This window comes from Eretmochelys imbricata, chromosome 1 (assembly GCF_965152235.1).
Source record: "Eretmochelys imbricata isolate rEreImb1 chromosome 1, rEreImb1.hap1, whole genome shotgun sequence".
In the NCBI taxonomy this organism is placed as follows: Eukaryota; Metazoa; Chordata; order Testudines; family Cheloniidae; genus Eretmochelys; species Eretmochelys imbricata.
The window spans coordinates 359939569-359961614 of NC_135572.1; the positions used below are offsets into that span (position 1 = coordinate 359939569).

The 22046-nt window shown below is 62.5% G+C and overlaps 2 protein-coding genes across 6 annotated transcripts in view; one reads left to right on the forward strand and one right to left on the reverse strand.

Moving 5' to 3' along the window:
* The first annotated feature begins 5031 nt into the window (after positions 1-5031).
* On the forward strand, positions 5032-10824 carry LOC144277285 (transmembrane protein 53-A-like). The gene is made up of 3 exons (XM_077837994.1): positions 5032-5076; positions 8107-8705; positions 9690-10824. Exons 2-3 carry the CDS (start codon positions 8114-8116, stop codon positions 10052-10054), a joined length of 957 nt encoding a protein of 318 aa, XP_077694120.1. The 5' UTR covers positions 5032-5076; positions 8107-8113; the 3' UTR covers positions 10055-10824.
* Positions 10825-10926: 102 nt separating this feature from the next.
* IMPDH1 (inosine monophosphate dehydrogenase 1) overlaps positions 10927-22046 on the reverse strand; it is a 58130-nt gene continuing 47010 nt past the window's right edge. For 3 of the 5 annotated variants that reach the window (XM_077837974.1, XM_077837939.1, XM_077837956.1), the window contains one exon: positions 10927-12147. In XM_077837974.1, the coding sequence (XP_077694100.1) occupies positions 12126-12147 (22 nt within the window). In that variant the 3' untranslated portion in view covers positions 10927-12125. The remainder of the gene's footprint in view (positions 12148-22046) is intronic. The other 2 variants (XM_077837948.1, XM_077837982.1) reach the window with 2 other exon arrangements.

Consider the following 22046-nt stretch of genomic DNA (forward strand, 5'->3'; position numbering starts at 1 on the left):
GGTGAGCTGTGTGTCCTGCAGACAGGCTGCTCACAGAAAGGAGACTGCCCCGGAGTCCTGCCTGGCTTCATGGGGAGCAGTTCCAGAGCATCGCCCAGGGACTCCATGACAACTGACGGTGGAGAAGTGGGCGGCTATTGCAGTCTGGAAGCTGGCAACTCCAGACAGCTACTGATGGGTCGCTAATCAGCGTGGAGTGAGAAAGTCGACCGTTGGAATCGCGTTGATCCAAGTTGGCAGGGCCATTAATCGCATCCTGCTCAGAAGAACCATGACTCCGGGTAACGTGCATAACATTGTGGCTGGCTTTGCACAAATGGGTTTCCCTAACTGTGGAGGGGTGATAGATGGGACGCATATTCCAATCCTGGCACCAGCCCACCTAGCCCTTGAGTATGTTAATAGGAAGGGGTATTTCTCTATGGTTCTCCAAGCGCTTGTGGATCACTGTGGGCGCTTCATTGACATTAACGCAGGCTGGCCCGGAAAGGTGCGTGATGCACGCATCTTTTGGAACACTGGCCTGTTCCAGAAGCTGCAAGCCGGGACTTTTTTCCCAGACCAGAAGATCACCGTAGGGGAAGTCGAAATGTTCATTGTGATCCTTGGAGACCCCACTTACCCTTTGATGCTGTGGCTCATGAAACTCTACACAGGGAGCCTTGACAGCAGCAAGGAGTGGTTCACCAACAGGCTGAGCCAGTGCAGAATGACTGTGGAATGTGCTTTTGGCCGTTTAAAGGGTCGCTGGCGCTCTCTGTATGGGAAGCTGGACCTGGCCGATGACAGCATCCCCGTGGTTATATCTGCGTGCTGTACCCTCCGTAACATTTGTGAAGGGAAGGGTGAACAATTCACTCAGGCATGGAACTCGGAGGTTCCACACCTGGAGGCTGAATTTGAATGGCCAGAGAGCAGGGCTATTAGAGGGGCCCAGCGTGGGGCTGCAAGGATTAGGGATGCCTTGAGGGAGCAATTTGAGGCTGAAAGCCACCAGTAATGTCTGGTGTGGTGCCTTGCACGGGAGTGAAGTGCAGTAGGAATCTGTGTTTGCTACATATGATACACTGACCTGCAGTGTCTATTGCTTTCCTGGGCTAAGGTTTCTTGTATGTTATGCAATAATAAAGAATGTTTTCAAAGCCAAAAAAAATCAATTTATTGAAAAGAAACACAACACAACTGCTTGGGAAACACAAAGGGCAAGGGGTGGGGGAGGGTGGGGGGGTAAGGTCCAATCACAGATTTGCGTATGTCCTGTCTGCAGTGCTGTGCAGTGCGTGCTGCACTTTGGGATGGCTACATTGCACGGCGATGGGGGTTGAGTGCAGAGGGTCAGGGTCGTAGTTTTCAGGGCTGGGTGGTGAAGGTGTTGGAGGCAGTGGGTGGTGGTAAGAACCCGGATGTTGGGGAAAGTGGTTTGGAGGTGACTTGGTGGCACAAGGGAAAGAGTTTTGGGACAAGGGCTGCAGGGGGAGGCGGCCTGCATGGCTACAAGTGCCTGGATCGAGTCCACTTGGTGCTCCATGATGCTTATCAGCCGCTCCGTGCTTTGGTGCCGGCGATCCGCATTCTGCTGGCAGAGCCTCCCTTTACTCTCCCGCCACTCCTGCGCTTTTTAATTTTCATTAGTTGAATGCTGCATGACTTCATGCAACATGTCCTCTTTGCTTCTACGTGGCCTCTTCCTGGTGCTTTGCAGTCTCTCTGCCGGTGATAACACGGGCGGCTGAGATCTCAAGGTTGCATCTGTAAAGGCAAAATGCAACACTTACCAGAGGCAGCATTGTTCACACCAGACAGAGCAATGATTCCTCCATACACAATAGCATAATTTGCCAGTCCCAAAGTGAGCGCACATAACCCACAGGAGCCCCAAAATGGTGAGTAAGCCCAGGGTCAAGCGTGAGTGATTGTTTCATGGCTGCACTGTCCTCTGGGTTTCTGTGCCTTAGGGGGAGACAACAGCTGCAGGGGGCCCCTATACTGAACACTGTCCCCACATTTTCCACAGGCGTTCGTCCTGGAAGAGATCTCGCTGCTGAGGGTGACCTGGGAAGCAAGGGACGGTCTTCTACTGCAAGGCGGCTTCAGCCCTGGCCCATATGCAGCTTGCCTGTGTGCAGCAATGGTCCCCCAGCCCCTCATGGCACAGTGGCGTGGACATGTTAGCCTGACTGGGACAAGGACCACAGTGGCTCTCCCGAAACACCTGTGCAAGCGCATTGCCAGAGTTCTGGCTGAGACTTTTGAAGAGATCACTGAGGCCGATTACCGCGATGCGAGAGAGCACATCAATGCCCTATTCCGCATTTAGGCATGCATGCAGCCCTAACCCTCCTCGCCCCAAGAGCCCGCACCAAATAACTTCCTTCCCAAAATAAAAGCCGCTCACCGGGAACCTCCTCTGGTGTTTGTCCTTCCCCAAGCACCGGCCTCTGCGACTGGCTATCTTCCTCCGGGCTTAGAACAGCTCCTGGCTGCATGCACCTTGGGATTCTGGGGTGTCTTCTTCCGCCTCAGCACCCTTGCTCCTGCTTTCCTCCCCCTCCTGCCTTGTTGGACTGGACTCTGAAGTGTCCATGGTGGTCCCTGGAGTGGAGATGGGGTCGCCCCCAAGTATCCCGTCCGGCTCTTTGTAGAAACGGCAGGTCAGGGGGGCAGCACTGGAGTGGCTGTTTGCCTCGTGGGCTTTGCAGTAGGCATCCCGCAGCTCCTTCACTTTAACCCTGCACTGCAGTGTGTCCCAGTCATGGCCCTTTTCCAGCATGGCCCTTGATATCTGCCCGAAGGCATCGTAAATCCTACAGCTGGAGCGCAGCTGGGACTGGACAGCTTCCTCCCCCCAAACACTGATGAGGTCCAGCACCTCGCCATTGCTCCATACTGGGGCTCGCCTGGCGCGTGGAGCCATGGTCACCTGGGAAGATTCGCTGAGAGCCCTCCACGCCTGGCTGAGCAGACAGGAAGGGGATTTTCAAAATTCCCAGAGAATGTAAAGGGCGGGTCTGACGGGTGCTCACCTGAGGGCAGGGCAGTAGAGTTCACAGTGATGACCAGAGGGGCTAGCACAGGCATTGTGGGACACGTCTGGAGGCCGACCCGAGCGCACTAACAGACCAGGGCGTCCACACCGGCGCCACGGCGCTCCAGCGGGGGTGCAGCAAACGTTATTCCCCTCGCCGAGGCGGAGCACCGGGAGCGCTGTAGCCGCGGAGCCAGAGCGCTCTACGTACCTTGCCAGTGTGGACGGGGAGAGAGCTAGTGCGCCTGGGGCTGCTTTAATGTGCTGTAACCCGCAAGTGTAGCCAAGCTCCAAGACGGCCAACGGCAGATTGGGCTGCATTAGTAGGGGCATTGCCAGCAGATGGAGGGGAGTGATTAGTCCCCTCTATTCCGCACTGGTGAGGCCACATCTGGAGTATTGTGCCCAGTTTTGGGCCCCCCACTACAGAAGGGTTGTGGACAAACTGGAGAGAGTCCAGCGGAGGGCGAAAATGATCAGGGCACTGGAGCACATGACTTACAAGGAGAGGCTGAGGATATTTAGTCTGGGGTTATTTAGTCTGCAGAAGATCCGATCGCAGCTTTCAGCTACCTGAAAGGGGGTTCCAAAGAGGATGGCTCTAGACTGTTCTCAGTGGTAGCAGATGACAGAACAAGGAGTAATGGTCTCAAGTTGCAGTGGGGGAGGTCTAGGTTGGATATTAGGAAAAACTTTTTCACTAGGAGGGTGGTGAAGCGCTGGAATGGGTTACCTAGGGAGGTGGTGGAATCTCCTTCCTTTGAGGTTTTTAAGGTCAGGCTTGACAAAGCCCTGGCTGGGATAATTGAGTTGGGGATTGGTCCTGCTTTGAGCACGGGTTTGGACTAGATCCTAAAACCATAGACTATCAGGGCTAGAAGGGACCTCAGGAGGTCATCTAGCCCAACCCCCTGTTCAAAGCAGGACCAATCCCCAATTTTCGGGCCAGAGCCCAAATGGCCCCCTTAAGAATTGAATTCACAGCCCTGGATTTAGCAGGCCAACGCTCAAACCACTGAGCTACCCCTCCCGGGGGCTCTTCCAACCCTAATCTTCTATGAGTCTAGGCTGCTATGAGCCAGCTGATGTTCTTGAAAGCCCTGAGGTGCTTTAGAGCATTTTGATTTTAACTTGATGCAACCTGTAGAAATCTTTGCATCCCTAGACACTATTGTGTCAGGCCCCTGGTACGCGTTTTATGGTCATTTCCTCTCTCTTCAATTAAAGCTACACTCTGCAGCTTGTAATGGGGGCAGAGGGGGGCTGTGCACTGATCCGCTGCCTACAGAGGCAGATTGTCTTGAGCCGCTTCTGCAAAGCCGTATGCAGCGGCTCCCCCCACCCCGGCTGCCCATTCCTGCTGCCAGCCCTGCCTGGCACTGCAGGGCCAAGCCCGGGCCTGGCGCTCAGTGCGGGTTTCTGTAGCTGTCTGCGCTGGCCAGCGGCTGGGCCAAGGCTCTGGGGTCCCCCAAGAGCCCCGCTAGGGACGGAGCCGCGGGGCTTCCCCACCACCAGCCGCAGCCCGGAGTCTGCCGGGTGCCCGGGCCCCTGCTCCCAGACTTTCTCCTCCGCCTGGCCAGGGCCTTTCTTGGGCTGGGGCTGCCCCCCCTGTAACCAGCGCTGCAAGGAGCCGCCGCGATAGGCGCAGGCTGCCCCGACCTGCCCCCACCCCTCGCGACAGCAGCTGGTCCCGATCCCGATCCCGATCCCGATCCCCCCCAGGGCGCACTGACTCCCCTGCCCGCTCCCTTCTGCTCGGCTGGGGTGGATCTGCCCCCGTGCGGGGGGGACGGGAGCTGCCCCGCGGCACGGAACTGCCTCGTGGGGGGGCAGTTCCCTGGCACTTCATGCCCCCCCTTATCGCCCCCTCCAGCTAGCTGGTGATTTGTAGACGGTCCCAGAGGGGGCGGGCCTGTGCCGCGGGGGCGGGGCCGGGAGCGCAGGCTGGGCCAGCTGGAGGGAGGCGGGGCGACCGGGGGCTGCATCCCGTGCGGAGCCGAGCAGAGCCGGGCCGGGCCGGGCAGAGCTTGCTGGGACGCGGCACCGCCAGGGTGAGCGGCGCCCGCGGGCACCGGGCCGGCACCAGGGGCTAAGGGACTGGGTGGGGAGCAGCGGGGAGGTGGGGGGGCGCCGGTGGGGAGCCGTGGGGGGCGCGTGTGGGGGAGGGGAGGGAGCAGGCAAGGGGAGGGGCTGAGCAGGGCAATTCCAGGCGAGGGGGTCCCAGCTCCACGGCTAGTGGGGACCAGGGAGCTGCAGGGGGTCACTGGCAGGGCCCGTGACTGGCTAATTCATAGATTATACAAGGTTGCAGCCCAGCCCCCCAGTTACCAGTGCCCCGTGCTCCTGCAGCTCTGGGCACATGGGGTACCCCCAGAAGAGACCTTGTCCCTCTCCTGTCCTGGTACTGGGGTGCAGCAGGGTCCCTCGCTGGGGGCAGCAGCCTCCCCGACAAGATGGGGGGGATTATCCCTCGGGCCCTGGTGGAGAGATAAGCGGGGAGTCCTCACTGCTCCGGCTGCCAGGTGGGAGTCAGCGGGGGCTGGGGCAAGGAGTGTCTGTGCGGTGCCCAGGGACCCCGGTCTCCAGGGCGGTGGGCCTGGGTATCTGGCCCAGCTGGAGGTGAACAGGAGCTAAGGGCTGGCCCAGACAGCACCATTCTCCAAGTGCAGGGCAGGTCAATCTGAGCTGCCGTCTCCCATGTGAACACAGAGCCCCTGGGCTATATCCCCCCTCCCCAGCCCAGGTGTGACCCTCCACCTGCCTGCTCCTCCCTCTGGGCGAAGGCCGAGCCCAGCTGACAGGTGCATCGTGCAGGACGGGGAGGCTCCCAGGTACGCTGGTGGGGAGTGCAGTGGGAAGACCCACGGAGCAGGATTCGATTGGGCGGCAGGCGGCTGGCAGGGCAGTGCCTGGCCTCCGTCTGGAAGCTGGGTCAAAAGTACAAGGGGCTCCCCAGTAGAAGCCCAGTGTCCAGGGGGCTGTTCGGAGCCGGTGGTGTCCGTGGGGAGCATGTTGTTTTTATATTAACAAATTGTCATCCTTAGCTTCCAGAGTTAACACTTCACTGATTTCAATGAATAATTTTACCTTTTTCAGATTTAACGGCACTGCATCAGTGCCAGGAGGGAAGGGGCCATGTGTGGGGCTGGTGTGGGTGGGTTTGAGGCGCCCAGGCGCTGCGGGGGTGTATGTGGGAGGCCAGGGAGAGAGGGGCAGGCATCAGGAGGGACTCAGCTTGAGGGAGATCAAGCCCTCCCCAGGGAGCAAGGGAACAGGCTGTTCGTTTGACTGGTGGCCAGCGGGTGGGAGGCAGGAGGCCCCTTCCCTAGTCGCACGTGGCATGGCATCTCCCTCCTGCCCTGGGCTGAGAGTGGGCACGGCGCCAGGCCTGCCTTGTGTAATCTGTTACGTAGCCAGGGCTGGGCCATCCCAGACTACTCCATTGCCTATGAAAAGCATGCTGGGCTGGCAGGCTGTCATCCACCTCATCGCTCGCAGGCTTGGGGGGAACCCTGCGCGGGTTGCAGCAGGTGGGTGCCCAGCGTGGGCTGAGGGCAGGGGTGGGGCCTATCTAGAGGCTCAAGCTAAGTACTGAGGGTTAAAATGCCAGAGAAGCAGGGAACAGAGCGACAGCCCAGTTTGCCCTGCGCACAAAGACCCAGAGAGCAGAGGGGTGTGAAATATGGTCCCCTCCCCAGATCAGCACGCAGGAGTTTGGGGCCCGAACCCCAGGGAATTGTCTCCCCTGCGGGCATCACAGCAAACGGCTGGCAGGGCCCTGGTGGCTGAGCACACAAAGACAGGAGCCGTGCACGCTGGACAAGCTGCCCTGGCAGGCTGCCGTTTGTGGCACAGCTTGTTGCCAGGGTAGTGCGTGCCCTCGCACACCCACTGGGCACCTTTCCCGGAGGGCAGTGGCCAGGCTGGGCAGCCCTGAGGTCCCTTTAGCCCGGTCTCCTGCTTCCACCCGTGGCCTCCCGGGAGGTGTTTGAATTGGGTGAGTGGTTCTGCCCACGGTCTAGCGCCCCCCGGTGGCAGGGAAAGCATGGCGCTGCAGGGTCTTTGGCTCTAATGCCCCGGTTGGCCACTTTGTCCCTGTGATGGCCGGTCACTGTCCGTCTTCCATGCCCGTGGCTGCCGGCCAGGCCCTCCTGTCTGTTGGATCTGATGGCTGGAAGCGGCCGCTAGCCAGACTCAGCCTGGAGCCAAGGTGCAAATGCTTGGCCGTGAGAGGAAGGAACCATTGGAGCCACTGGCCATGGGGGACTGTCCATCACTGGCCATTTTTCAGTCCAGGCTGGATGTTTGCCTGAAGCTCGGCTCGAGGGATGAATTCTGGGTGGTCCCATGGCGTGGGGAATGGGTGAACTTGGAGCCCAGCCCTCCTGCCAGAAGCCGGGCCCTGGCACTATACCCAGCTACCGGTCAGGGGCTATGCAAAAATCCAGGCTTCATGCTTAACACTGAGGACTGGGCAGTGCTGGGGCCGAGTCCCCTTCGATCCTGGGTCTGGGTCCTAACCCCTGGGTCTGACACCCCAAGCGAAATGAGGCAGGTGTATGCCCATGCTGGTGGGGGGCCCTGCTGGCCAAAGCAGTGTGACCATCCGGCCCTGCCTGGCAGTTGCAGGGACTTGTTGGAGGGCTGTTTGCAGGGCAGGGCCAGAGCCCACAGGCCTGATCACAGAAGCGGGGCCCCAGTTGGGCAGACACATGAGGGTCTCTTGTCCCTTTGCTAGGGACGAATGCTCTAGTCCAGTGGGGCTGAGGCCCTTTTGCAAATCCACCCCCTGGAAAGACGACTTTCTGCAGCTGGCGAATGGGGATGGGTTTGTCGTGCTAGGGCAGGACTGGGAGGCAGGACTCCTGGGTTCTATTCCCTGCTCTGCTACTGGCTCACTGTGTGACCTGGGGTAGGACATTCCCCTCCCCGTGCCTCAGTTTACCTCCCCCAACTCCCCACACGCGTGGGGAGACAGTACTCCCTGCTGCTGGGCATTGTGCGGGAGCCGTGGCTCTGCTGCCAATGCGATGCCCCAGGCTGGTTCCAGCGGCACCAGCCTGCCCATGTGTGTCTTGCAGGGCTCCCATGCCTGGACGCCAGACGCAGCGCGGCCACAGCAGCCTGGATGCAGATGGAGCCGGCTGGAGACACCAGGGCTGCCCCCCAGTGCAGCCTGGGGGCCCAGAGCCGCCCCCACCGCGGGCGGGGCAGCCTGCAGAGCTCTCCATTGCCCCTGGCGGGGCAGCAACGGTGACAGCCTTTTCCAGGACTATCCGCCTGTACAGCAGCCCTGTGCCTGGGGGCAGCGCCCCCTCCAGGCCCCTGGTGGTGCTGCTGCCCTGGTTTGGTGCCCGGCCCCGCTCCATGGCGAGGTACCTGGAGCTTTACCTGCCACGCGGCCTGGACGTGCTGGTGGTGGAGAGTGATCTGAGCCACTTCCTATGGCCCCGGCACGGGCTGGCCTACGCGGCCTGCGTGCTAGGCCTGCTCCGGGACAGCCAGCCCTTCTGCTCCCGCCCGCTGCTCGTCCACGCCTTCTCCATCGGCGGCTACACCTTCGCCCAGATGATGGTGCACATGAGCCGGGAGCCACAGCGGCACCAGCAGCTGGCAGAGAGGATCCGGGGCCTGGTCTACGATAGCCTGGTGACAGGCAGCCTGGGGGACATGGCGCTGGGTGAGTGGGGTCTGGGCATGTCCTGTGGGGCAAACCCCCTCTCCAGGCACTAGCCCCTGGGGAGAGGAGCAAGGCAGAGGACAGATCTTGCACTGTCCCCTCCAGCCTCAGCTGTTCTGCAGCCCCGTCCAGCCGGGAGACCACCAGGATCTGCAGCAGGATGCGGGTCGTAAGAACGGCCACCCTGGGTCAGACCAATGGTCCATCTCTGACAGGGGCTGGTGCCAGGTACCTCGGAGGGAATGAGCGGAACAGGGCAATTATCAGTGATCCATCCTGTCACCCAGGCCCAGCTGCTGGCAGTCGGAGGTTTAGGGACATCCAGAGCACAGGAATGTGTCCCTATCCATCTTGACTAATAGCCATTGCTGGACCTGTTCCTTTTTGAACCCGGTTGTACTTTGGCCTTCCCAGCATGCCCTGGCCGTGCGTGCCACAGGCGAGCAGGCCTAACCTGTTTGTTCTCAGCGTCTGTCCGTTGAGACGGGGGGCGATGCACTGGCTGGGTGGGCTGTCCCCTCTGCAGATGCTGCCCCAGCTCCGTCTGCAGTTTGGGTCCTTTCCTCCCAGGCTCCCGCTGCCACCCCTCCTGCCACACGGGATGCAGGCTGGGTTTGGCAAGGAGGGTGGGCAAGGAGAGGAGCTGCTCACACAGCCCTGGGAGGGCGGCATCTGTGAGAGCCGGGAGTCCTGGCAGACGCTGCCATTGCCCAGCCCCCACGGTTAGAGCAGAGGTGTGGGTGGGGCAGGGTCTTGGCCGGGGCTGGGCCTTTCCCCGTGTGGCCAGCCAGCACTAGCCCCGGGGCTAACAGAGGAACAGCCGGGGCCATGGGGAGCAGCAGGCAGGGAGTCACGGCCCAGCAGTCTCAGGACTGCGAGGGCTGAGGGAACGGGCGGAAGCCGCAGCAGGGTGGAGCCCCAGGGAGGGTCTGCGTCTGGCCTGGTGGCTCCCCTGCCCGCTAACCCCCTTCTCGCCCTGTGCAGGCGTGGCTCAGATGAGCAGCTCCGCGGCCTTTCGGCCCCTCATCAGGGGAGGCACCAGGCTTTACTTCAGCCTCTTGCGCTGCTGCACCGTGCGGTACTACAAAGCGGCACAGGGCGTGTTCTTCCGGCCGCCGCTTCGCTGCCCTGTCCTGGTCTTCTACTGCTGCAACGACCCCCTGAGCGACCCTGCCCTGGTGCAGGAGCTGCTGGAGAGCTGGAGGCGGGCAGGGATCCTGGTGCAGGCCCAGGCCTGGCAGGACTCGCGCCATGCAGCCCATCTGCGCCAGCACCCCCAGGAGTACCAGGAGGTACTGCTGGGATTCCTGAAGCAGCTGGACACGGCCCTGCTCCAAGCCAGACTCTAGCAGCTGGGCTGGGTTGGCCCAAGAGCCCCTCTGACATGGGCAGGGGGACATGCAGCTGCTCCTGCAGCCAGAGCCCTGCTCCTCCCTGGCAGGCAGGGTGCTCCTGCCGTCACACAACGTCCAGCCGCAAGCAGGGACATTCATCTTCCGCAGCCGGCCCTGCCGGGCAGGCCAGACCACAGGCCTCGGGCACAGAGCACGGGAACAACTGCTGCACCATGGACACCCCAGCCGGGGGAGGGGGACCCACTGAGTCCTCTGCCCCAGGGAGGCATGATGGACACCTGTCTGCTCTAGCCCCATGGGGCTGTGGCAAGGGGGGAGGCACATTTCCCCCAGGTGGGTTGATGAGGGGGGAGGGCAGCTGGTGCAGCCCTCCCCTCCCCTCGTTTCACCTCTGCCCTGGGCTGTAGGGGGACAGGCTGCTGGTGGCTGGCTGACTGTCACAATTCAGCAGCTCCACCTCCCGCCAGGAGCCCAGCTGCCTCTCTGCACCTGCCCTGTCCCTGCACAGAGCAAAAGCCCCTTGCAGGGCCTGGGGGAATGGCCAGGCTGAGCAGGGATGGGGGGAGCAGGCTGGATGGGGGCTCTGTGCCCCATTTCAGGCTAGTTTCAACATAATTTTTTTAACTCCCTCTGTAAATTAGTTTGAAATCCCCCTGGCCACAGGACCCTGCCCTGCCGCGGTTCTACAGTGCAGCTGCCACTGGCCCTGCAGCCACATGCCCTAGGCCCAGTCCTCAGGGCCGGGCCAGGGGGAGGAGGGGGATTGCACCCGCTGCTCCAGTGAGCTGGTGGTTTGCCATAGCGAGTTGAGCTGGAGCCTACCTCAGCGTGCTCCACCACACCAGCCCCTGCCAGGCTCTGATGCTGCATTACTTTATTATTATTCTTCAATACACAATTACAAACACTGGACCCCAAATGTGCAAAGTTAAAGCCTTCTAACGAGTGGGGGGGGGGTCGGTGCTGCAGGGGGAGAGGCCGGGACTTGCCAGTAGCTGCAGTGACAGAAAAAGGAGATTTAAACTCATCTGGCAGAAACAGAGTGGAGGAAACGGATGCCCAGAGCCTGCAGCGTGTCGCAGTACCGGGCTGCACGGCCGAGGGCGCTGCAGCCAGGCCAACAGCACAGCTTGGAGAGGGGTGGCCAGGCCCCATTCCAGCTTTGGGGGTCACCCTGCCTAACCCCAGAGCAGCTGCTGCCCCAGAGGGAGGTCACCCTGGGGCTGGGCAGGCTGCAGGGACCCCAGCAGCAGCTGCCAGGCGTGCAGCGGGATGATGTCCCAGGGGCTCTGTAGAGAGCGACAACGACGGAGAAGTCCGGGCAGCTTCTGGCCAGGACTGGAGGGGAGGTGGCTGGTCCATGGTGTTTGGTCCAGGTTGGAGAGACCCTGCTAACAAACAGCCTTGGGGGGCAGGGTAAGACAGCCCCGGGGCAGCGGAGGGTTAATAGGCAAGGCTCAGCCTCCTGTACAAGTTTATAAAATCCCTTGAAGCCCAGGGGCGACTGGGCCAGAGACAGAGCCAGGCCCGGGCTGCCAGCAAGATCCCTGGGTCTCATGTCACTGCCCCACTGCGGGGAAAGGGAAGTGCTGGAGCCCCCCAGCGGCCCCCGGGCAGCACTAGCACCGGTGGGGGGACATGCCGCGGGGGCTGGCGGAGCCGGAGGCGTGGATGGGAGGTGGCGTGGGGGGAATGCGGGCTCCAGCCAGGCCGCGGCTGCCCGGGACGATGCAGCGGGGGTGGGGGGGAGCTGGGGACCCTGCTCAGCGCTCCGTCCCCCCCCCGCAGCTCTTTCCAGCACCTGCTCTCTGTTCTCCTGCCCGGCCCAGGGGGGCTGGTTCCCGGGGCCTTGCACCAGGCGCAGGGGAGATCTGGCTGCCGTCCAGTCAGGGCCAGGTCCTGGCCAAAGGCGGCTCCGGGCAGGCGAGACGCTCTCTCTCGGCCGTAGTGCAAATCCATCCCTGTGAGGAGCGGTCGGAGCGGAGGGCTGGGCTACACGCGGCGGGCGGCGACCGGGGCTGGGACGTTGGGAGCTACGCGCTGGCTGCTGCTTCGGAGCCCGTCTTCAGTATAGCCGCTTCTCGTAACTGGCGGGGAGAGGGGGAGGCAGGGTTAGTGCGGGGCCGACAGCGCCCACGTTCAGGAGCCCCGGCCTGGCATCACGCCCGAGCCGGAGCTGGGAGGAGCAGGGGCTGAGTTGCCTGGCTGAGAGGGCGAGGGGAACAGCTGCTGGCAGGACTCTGGAGCCAGGCCAGCCCCTCCACAGGCCACGCCGACACCAGCTGGTGCCCTGACCCGAAGCTGGGCCTGCTATGGCACCCGCCCGGGACGAACAGCCAGGACCCTGAACCAGACCTCGCTGGTTGGTTGCCCCCTGCCCCCTCTCTGGCCCAGGAGGGAGTGGCTGATGCTGGCGGGCTGAGCCCCACGCTGAGGGATGGCAAAAGCCTGCAGAGCCCTGGCTTCCCAGCAGGGAGTGCTCACGGCCTGGCCTGGCCTGGGGCTGGCACCCGCAGGGCACGTGGTGGTGACGGGCTGGCCGCCTCGCATGGGCAATGCCCAGAGCCGAGCAGCCCCACGCCAGGCTCACGCGAAGCGGCCTCATGTCACGAAAGATCCAAAAGCGCTTTCCAGACACGGGCGCACACGAGCTCAACGCAGCGGGTCAAACCCTCTGCTGCTGCAGCTCCGCTGGGCTCTGTGGAGTTAGCAGCAGATAATTTGGCCTAGGCCTCGCTTCATCCACCATGGATAGGCAGCCACCTCTGGGGTGGGCCAGGGCAGCTGGCTGACAGCTCACAGCAACCCTGCACAGCCACTTAGGAGAAAGTGAAGGAGACACCCATCCCCAGCTGAAGGTGGGGGGGGGCCCAGGACCAGAACCGCAAGGGTCACGCTCTACAGAGAGGTGGGCAGCTGGCTAACCATCATGAGGGAGCAAGATTTTGACCACCTAATGGTGTAAAACCAACCAGTTTCCCCCAAGCCCTGCAGTAACCTTCCCCCAGGCGAGTGCTCCCCCGTCTCACACAGCCCTGCTCGCCCCTCCCGTCCCACGTTCGGGTCCTGCCTAGTCTGTCCTAGAAGATGGGGAAGCAGTCAGAGAACAGCCCCCCACACGCCTGGGGGGCAGGAGTGATATTTATGTACAGCTCAGACCCAGGCCTCATTCCAACCTCTGCCCAGCAGCTGGGAGAAGAGAGCACTGAGACAGACCCTCCCCACCCCCCCACTCCCTTGAGGGATAACAGCGCAGTCCTAAGCCACATTACCAGCTCCTCCAGCCCGCAGGGAGGCCAGGTGCAAAAAGCCAGCAAGGCGCGGCCTGACACCCAGCAGAGGAGTTCAGAGCCCAGCCAGCTCCCCGAACGGCCCCCCCCCCCAGTGCGAATGAAAGGATCCCACCCCTCACAGAACCACTGCTGACGTTACGGGGCTCACCCAGGGACTCAGCTGGGAAAAGAACCCAGGGGTCCTGGCTCGTCATTCCCCTCTGCCTGCTTGGCTTCAGAGCATCACGCTCCTCAGCTATTGGACAGCTGGCCTTCCCTTTGTCGGCTCGAACATGGGGCGCTGGCCCCATTGCCCTCTTGGGGTTTGCCCTCTCAAGCTCTCTGTGCCCCGCCTGCCCGCTGTGGGGCTGGCGATGCTGGTGGTTTTGTTTCTAACAGATGCGCATGCTGGACCACGCTTCTGCCGAGGCATCCGCCCGCCCAGCGGCAGGGCCGTCCAGCCCCGGCAGCAGCGAGCCGAGGAGAAAGCCAGTCAACGTGCCCGGTGCACGGCCCCCCTGGGTCCAGGGACGTGCGAAGGAGATCGGGCCGCGGGAGCCTCAGCTCGCACCTGATACAAACTACTGCGAACGCCAGCAGTGCCCAACTCCCACTCCCAGACCGCGGGCACAGGCTGCCCCCACCACGCAGGGCGCCCCCCACCACGCAGGGCGCCCCCCAAGTACAGCCGCACCCGCAGGGCCCTGACATCCCTCGGCCCAGGCCCCTCCGCCACCGGTCAGGGCCCCGCACCTGGCCCCCCCGTCCAGGCCCTGCCATTGCACAGGGGCTAACGGCTCAGAACCCCAACCCCTCCAGGGCAGGCCTGGCCCGGGGAATCTGCCTCCCCACTACCCACGCGGCCCCAGTCCCTCACAGCACACCCCCAGGGCAGGGCCGTCCTGTCCAGCACCCCCAGCAGCCACCGAGCCCTCGGGTCTGACTCTTCCCCCACTGGCACATGCCTGCCCCACAGAGCGGGCACCACACGCCCCGTGGATCCCAGCCCCGGAGCCCTATGGTGCACAGACCCCAGTAGCCTTTCAGTCCATTAGCCTCCCCTCCCCCAAACCCTGTCCCCAGACCCCCGGCAGAGCCGAGCACCATCCCCACAGGCCATCGACTCCTGCCCAGACCAGCAATGCCCAGGCAGCCCCCCTCCAACCACTGACCCCCACCCCCAGGCAGGGCTCAGCTCCCCCCCACCAGCCTCTCTCCCCTAAATAGGGTCTGTGCACTCTCCTCGGCTGGGATACAGGCCCCTCTGCAGGGAGCCCAGCACATTGGGCTCCTGATGGGTGGGGGGCTGGGGTTCTCCCCCATTCCTGGGGCAGGCCGGGTGGGATTTCATGGCAGGGCCAGCACAGCTTGTGGCCCAACAGGCAGAGGCAGGAACCCCATTTCCCCCGGGGTCCTCGGCTCATCCGGAGGCGTTAAACCCCTGGCTCGTCCTGCTCCTGGCGCGGCAGTGACAGAGGGGAAGAGCCTGCTCTGGCCCAACCCCGGGGGCCCGCAGACGCTTCGGCCCCTTCTCTGGATGGGAGTGTTTGTAGCTGGGGGTCACGGCGTCCCCCTTTCCCCTGCAGCCCCTGGTGAGGAACAGCCCTCCGCTAGCAGGGGAATTGGATTGTGGGAGCTTGGGCACCAGACCCAGAGAGGGCCCCCCCGGACTCAGCCCCCCACCCCAATGATTGCTCTACAATAACTACGGAAAGGAAAGGAGCTGGTTACTTACATGGCAGAAACGTAAAGCTACGGGCGGAGGCATGGGCAGGAAAGAGAGAGAAGGTTACAACGTGTTCCAGTGAGATGGGACCCCCTGCCCGCCCCCCGGCCAGCAAGGAGTCATCCCTTCCCCCCACTGCTGGGCACTGCAGCTGCCGAGATCCCAACACCGCCGAGAGGACGGCCTGGCTGGCCGCCCTCCCACCAGCACCACCAGCGGGGCCCTACCCGGCCCAACGGGCCCCTTGGCCCCACCAGCGTGGCCCTACCCGGCCCAACGGGCCCCCCGGCCCCACCAGCGCGGCCCTACCAAGCCGAACGGGCCCCCCGGCCCCACCAGCGGGGCCCTACCAAGCCGAACGGGGCCCCCGGCCCCACCAGCGGGGCCCTACCCGCCCAACGGGCCCCCCGGCCCCACCAGCGGGGCCCTACCCGGCCCAACGGGCCCCCCGGCCCCACCAGCGGGGCCCTACCAAGCCGAACGGGCCCCCCGGCCCCACCAGCGGGGCCCTACCAAGCCGAACGGGCCCCCCGGCCCCACCAGCGGGGCCCTACCCGCCCAACGGGCCCCCCGGCCCCACCAGCGGGGCCCTACCCGGCCCAACGGGCCCCCCGGCCCCACCAGCGGGGCCCTACCAAGCCAAACGGGCCCCCCGGCCCCACCAGCGGGGCCCTACCAAGCCGAACGGGGCCCCCGGCCCCACCAGCGGGGCCCTACCCGCCCAACGGGCCCCCTGGCCCCACCAGCGCGACCCTACCCGGCCCAAGGGGCCCCCCGGCCCCACCAAGCCGAACGGGGCCCCCGGCCCCACCGGCGGGGCCCTACCCTACCCGGCCCCACCAGCGGGGCCCTACCCGGCCCAACGGGCCCCCTGGCCCCACCAGCGGGGCCCTACCCAGCCCAACGTGGCCCTACCAAGCCGAACGGGCCCCCCGGCCCCACCAGTGCGGCCCTACCCGGCCCAACGGGCCCCCCGGCCCCACCAGCGCGGCCCTACCCGGCCCAACGGGGCCCCGGCCCCAGCAGCGCGGCCCTAGCAAGCCGAACGGGCCCTGCCGCTAAGCACCCACCACCTCAACCAGCCAGCCCAGCCCTGAATGGGTCCCTGCCTCCCAGTCACTGGGGGCCCGTGAGCCCTTGTCCATGCGGATCCCGCTCACAGGGGACGCTTGCTTCATGCACGAGGTCCACTGGGGCCATGTAAGCGCCCTGCATACCCTCCCCCACCACCGCCATGCAGCCAGAGCAGCCTAGAGCGCCCCACAGTCCCCTCCTGATCCCCGATCCCAGCAGAGAGGGACTGGAAGCCGGGGTCCGCAGGGACAGCACCTCTCGGAGAACCACAGTCACTGTTCTCGTCACGCCTGCCCACCTGGGCCCCATGACGGTGACCAGCCGGCAGGTCCCAGCCGCTCTCCCGAAAGTGGCACCTGATCCCCGCAGCCGGCGCGCAGGGCCCGGGAAAGGCACGTGCTGCGTGCCGCGAGGCTGCCCCGCCCCGCGCAGGGATCTCAAGCCTGCCGAGGCTGCCTGGCCCCTCGCGGCGCGAGCCCTGACGCTGCGGGGGAGGCGACCCCTGCGTGCGGGTAACGAACAGCGCGGCACAGAGCGACCCACTTGGCTGCCTCCGGGAGCGGGCGACGGCGCTTTTCGCAGCCGCCCCCCGTGCCGCAAAGAAATGGGGCGATTTCCGGAACGGCTTTGGCCTGAGTGACTAACAAGGGCTCTGCAAACCCCGCGGCGCGAGGAGCTTGGTTTGGGGAGGTGTAACGGCACGGACTCACCACCGCGGGCGCCTCCTGCAGGTTGCTCCGGGAATTAGCTCAGTGCAGCTCCGGCGCGCCCCCTGCGGGTGGTGTCTTGCCCGTTGTCTGCTCTACTCTGCTGTTTCGGACCCGCGTTGCTCCCCTGGCTTGGCGGTGTCCTCTTCAGGACTCTGCCCGCTGGCAGTGCCCACTACTTCTTTCTCAACCCCCTTCTGGGGGTCATGGCAGTCCTGTGGCTTGCACCCACCGCAGGGGTCCGCCACAACCCAAGGTCTAGCCCCTCACTTCAGGGGCAAGTTGCAGTCTGTATCAGCCACTCTCCTCCGCGGCCAGGTGCAGTGCAAGGGGGGGGGACCCAGGCCCGCCCGCTACTCTGGGTCCTGACACAGGGACCCTCTAGTGGCAGCTTCTCTGCCCTCCTTCTCTCTCCTTGTCTGCCTATCATCCCTGGGCCACTTCCCCTTGGCCCTTGCATCTTCTTGGCCCTCTCTGGCAAGGGTCTGCAGCCTAGCAGGTAACAGGCCAGAGCTCCTGTGACGAAGTGGGACTGTTTTTAATGTTTCCTCTGAATAGTGTGGGGGTGCCTCAGTTTCCCCTATGCAGTTCTTAAGTATCCAGGTGGTGAGATTGTGGCAGAGCCCTAGGGGGCCAGTGTGATGGTGTCTGCACAGAGAATGGCCGACACCCTGTCTCCTGATGGCCTGGGCCCCTCCTCTACAAAGGTGCCAACTGAAGGTGTTGGAGAACAAAGATCAGGTGGCCTCCTGGCCCCGGAAAGAGACAAAGGCCAGAGGAGGGGCTAGAGAGTTTCAGTTTGGAGCTGGCTGGGGAAATGAGGAGAGGCTCAGATGGGGGTCTGGCCTCCCTGACTCCCAAGATGGACCTGACTGAGGGGTCCTGTTCTCTGCCCCTACAAGCTCTGTTTTAGACCATGTTCCTGTCGTCTAATAAACCTTCTGTTTTACTGGCTGGCTGAGAGTCCCGTCTGATTGCGGAGTTGGGGGGCAGGACCCTCTGGCTTCCTCAGGACCCCGCCTGAGCGGACTCGCTGGGGGAAGCGCACGGAGGGGCAGAGGATGCTGAATGCTCCGAGGTCAGACCCAGGAAGGTGGAAGCCGGGTGAGCTGTGTGTCCTGCAGACAGGCTGCTCCCAGAGAGGAGACTTTCCCAGAGTCCTGACTGGCTTCTTGGGGAGCAGTTCCAGAGCATCGCCCGGGGACTCTGTGACAGCTCTCCCTACACCCCCCTGAGCCTGCCCAGCACTGCTCTGTCCCCAGTGTTACCCCTGGGAGCCCGTTGTCCTCCCTGCTTGTTAGGGAGAGACTCCCCTCTGCTCCGCTGGGCCACTCCTTAGATCTGGGCTGTCTCCGGTCTGGCTCCTAACAAGCCTCGCCCTAATTAGCTGCAGGTTTCCACAGCCTCCCTGGCTGCTTCTGCCCCACTCCAGGAGAAAATGGGTTAAAGTAGGCCAGAGAGGCTGCGCAGATGGGCAGCCAATCAGAAAGGGCCTGTGGGCAGCCAATCAGGGCCAGGCTGAGCACTATATAAAGGCTGGAGTAACAGCCCTGTTAGTCTGTATCCACAAAAAGAAAAGGAGGACTTGTGGCACCTTAAAGACTAACCAATTTATTTGAGCATGAGCTTTCGTGAGCTACAGCTCACTTCATCAGATGCATACCGTGGAAACCGCAGCAGACTTTATATACACACAGAGAATATGAAACAATATTGTTTCATATTCTCTGTGTATATATAAAGTCTGCTGCAGTTTCCTGTAGCTCACGAAAGCTCATGCTCAAATAAATGGGTTAGTCTCTAAGGTGCCACAAGTACTCCTTTTCTTTATATAAAGGCTGCAGCAGTGTGGAGAGGGCAGTCTCCCCCTGACCAGCAAGGGAGGAGGGCTGGCTCCTGGGAGAAGGAGCAGCACCCTGGACTGAGCAGTGCTGGGCAGGGTAGAGGGCAGTGGGAGCTCTGGCTGACTCTGCCAGACTGCAGGCTTCGAAACAAGGGCCGAGTGGGTGCTAGGGCTACAGGGAAGTGGCCCAGGGAAGGCAGGCAGCGATGGGGAGTGGAGGAAATCAGCCAGCAGCTGCCGCTCAAGGGTCCCTGGGCTGGGCCCCCCCCTTGCACTGCACCTTGCCTCAAGAGAGCATGGCCCATGGACTGCACCTTGTCCCTGAGGCAAGGAACTAGACTTGAGGTTGGCAGGTGGCCATGAAGGCGGGTGTGGACTAGGACTGCTGATATACTCCCGGATGGGGGGAGAATGGAGTAATGGGCACTGCCGAAGGGCAGTGTCCTGAAGAGGACACCGCGGTCCAGTGAGCAACGCGTGTCCCGGTGGTGGAGACAACACAGATAAACAGACAACGAGCGAGACACCAGCCAGCAGGAGGGACACCAAGGCTGGAATGAGCTAATTACTGGAGCGACCAGCAGGAGGCGCTGCGGTGGTGAGTCTTGACCCCATTACAAGGTCAATCACTCAGTTCCAATGAAAAGACCGCCTGGGTGAGGTCTCGGCTCCACCTTACCCCCGAGACGGCAGCGTGTGCTGGGACCCAGCTAATGGCCGGTGCAGGCAACAGCCACCGGGATGGTGGGATGGTGAAGAGAGCACTTGGCTAAGGGCTCAGAGGGGAGGTTCCACAAGGCCCAAGGAGAACAGGGCTCACAAATTGAGGACCAAGCCTGGGCCAGTCCTTTCAGAGAGTCTGAACCAGTGGGCTTGGGGAACACTGTATGGGACCGCACTGGATGGTGGGAGGTTGTCAGCAGCAAAGCAGACCCCACGGTGAGGCTGGATAGCTGGAGTTGAAGGATGGTGTGTGAAATCTTGGGAAGGCGGGGATGGGAGGGGTCCTGATGGTTGAAACCAGGCTGTCAAGCCCAGATGCAAAATCTTTGCCACTTTGACCTCGCAGGGGGCCTCCATTCCTGTGTGTGGATGTCTTGTATGGCTCTGTGACAAAGTGGGACTGTTCTTAATGTTTTCTCTGAATACTGTGCGGGTGCCTCAGTTTCCCCTATGCAGTTCTTAAGTATCCAGGTGGTGAGATTGTGGCAGAGCCCTAGGGGGCCAGTGTGATGGTGTCTGCACAGAGAATGGCCGACACCCTGTCTCCTGATGGCCTGGGCCCCTCCTCTACAAAGGTGCCAACTGAAGGTGTTGGAGAACAAAGAGATCAGGTGGCCTCCTGGCCCCGGAAAGAGACAAAGGCCAGAGGAGGGGCTGGAGAGTTTCAGTTTGGAGCTGGCTGGGGAAATGAGGAGAGGCTCAGATGGGGGTCTGGCCTCCCTGACTCCCAAGATGGACCTGACTGAGGGGTCCTGTTCTCTGTACCTACAAGCTCTGTTTTAGACCATGTTCCTGTCGTCTAATAAACCTTCTGTTTTACTGGATGGCTGAGAGTCACGTCTGACTGCGAAGTTGGGGGGCAGGACCCTCTGGCTTCCCCAGGACCCCGTCTGGGCGGACTCACTGTGGGAAGCACACAGTGTGGACAGTGATGCTGAATGCCCCGAGGTCAACCCCAGGAAGGCCGAAGTTGTGTAAGCTTTTTGCCCTGGGGAGAGGAGGCTTCCCCAGAGTCCTGACTGGCTTCGTATGGAGCAGTTCCAGAGCATTGCCCAGTGACTCCGTGACAGGTTCTCTAGAGCCATCCCCGGCTGCAGTGCTCAGCCAGCTTCCACGCCATCCGCTGTACCATCGTTGGGTCTGGATGAGGGATTTGCCCCAGTTCTGAGGGACTGGCGACAGGTCAGCGTCTGTACAGACGGGTGCAGCCGCAGGGGGTCTGTTAGCTGACGCTGGCTGGCCCAGTAAGGGGCTATGGATGCGACTGCATCCTGCCTCGCCTTCCTTACTGGGGTGGGGAGGCACAGAGGGCATGGGGCAGGCTTCCTGGAGGGACCCTGGGCTGGTGCTCTGGGGCATCTGTTGTTCCTGTTGGGGGTGAGCAGGTCTATCGCCCCGTCTGTCGAACGCAGGTCTGAGAATGGAGTCCTTCAGTGATCGCACACGTTTGGCTCAGTGCTGTCTGCCCAGATTGTGACATACTCCTGGAAGGAGGAGAGCCGTGCCATTTATTCCATGCAGCGGCTGACAGAGCGTGGCCATCTGCATCTGCACCGTGGTTCCTTTCAGCACTGTAGGAATGCTCTGCAGCCAGGGCAATCGTGCCGAATTCCAGCCCGTTGACCTGGGGGTCAGGACTCTTTCTGGGCATCTGCAATCACACCTCTTCGGAGCAGTGCCTGCTTCCCTCTGCAGACTGCCTGGAGGTTCGGCCAGCTGTCAGGCCCAGGAGGGGAGTGTCCACAAGATGCTCAGCCACCCTGGAGAGAGAGCGGGGTGACCTCTGGCAAGCAGAGTGCTTGGTGCCACGTGACCCAACACTCTGAGACAGCGTTTTTCTGTCCGATCACGGACATGTTCATCTGGGCCCGAGCCTCTGTGCGTTCTGTGGGCCGGGCAGGACCAACGGGGCAACTTGCCGTCCCGTGATCAGTCATGACTCAGTTTCTTTGGTCTCTACGTTCTGGGAAAGAGGAGCTGCACCCTGGGTTGCCCTTACAGTGGGGTGCAGGCGGTCCTGGGCTCCAGTGCCAAGCTCCCAGCTGGTGCCAAACTGTTTGGAGGGCCACGGACGGCTGGCTGAAGGGGCTGCAGACACTTTCTGGGTACCAATAATAGGAGCCTCCAGCAAAGAGTCCCTACTTACAGGGCGCGGGAGGAGTGGGAGCTCGAGGAGGAGGGCCCCTTTGGGGGGCCAGAGAATCTCTTTCTAACTGGACGCTCCCCTCACAGCTCACTCCAGCAGGGAAAGTGTTAGACGAGCATCCCCGGACGGGCGGGTTCTGGCGGAGAAGGACCAACAGCCTAGGACACGGCTCCCACCCAGAGGAAGAGATCCCAGCTGGGTCCAACATGCAATGGAGTGAGGTCATCACACGGCAGGAAGCCGGAGAGATTGGCTTGGCCACTAGGTCGGAAAGTGCCTTTGGCACCAGACCTCATCAGGGGAAGGAAATGAAACAAGTAAAGGAGCTGGCAGCAAAGTGTTCCTCAGCTAACACCCCCACTCCCCCCCAGCAATTACAGCAGAGCCTCTACAGCCGCTGACCGGGGGGGGCAGAAACCTCTCCAGGGGACAGCAGGCCTGGGGCGGAAGTGCCGGGAGGAACCATTCAAGGCTGAAAGTGCACCCTGGGTACCT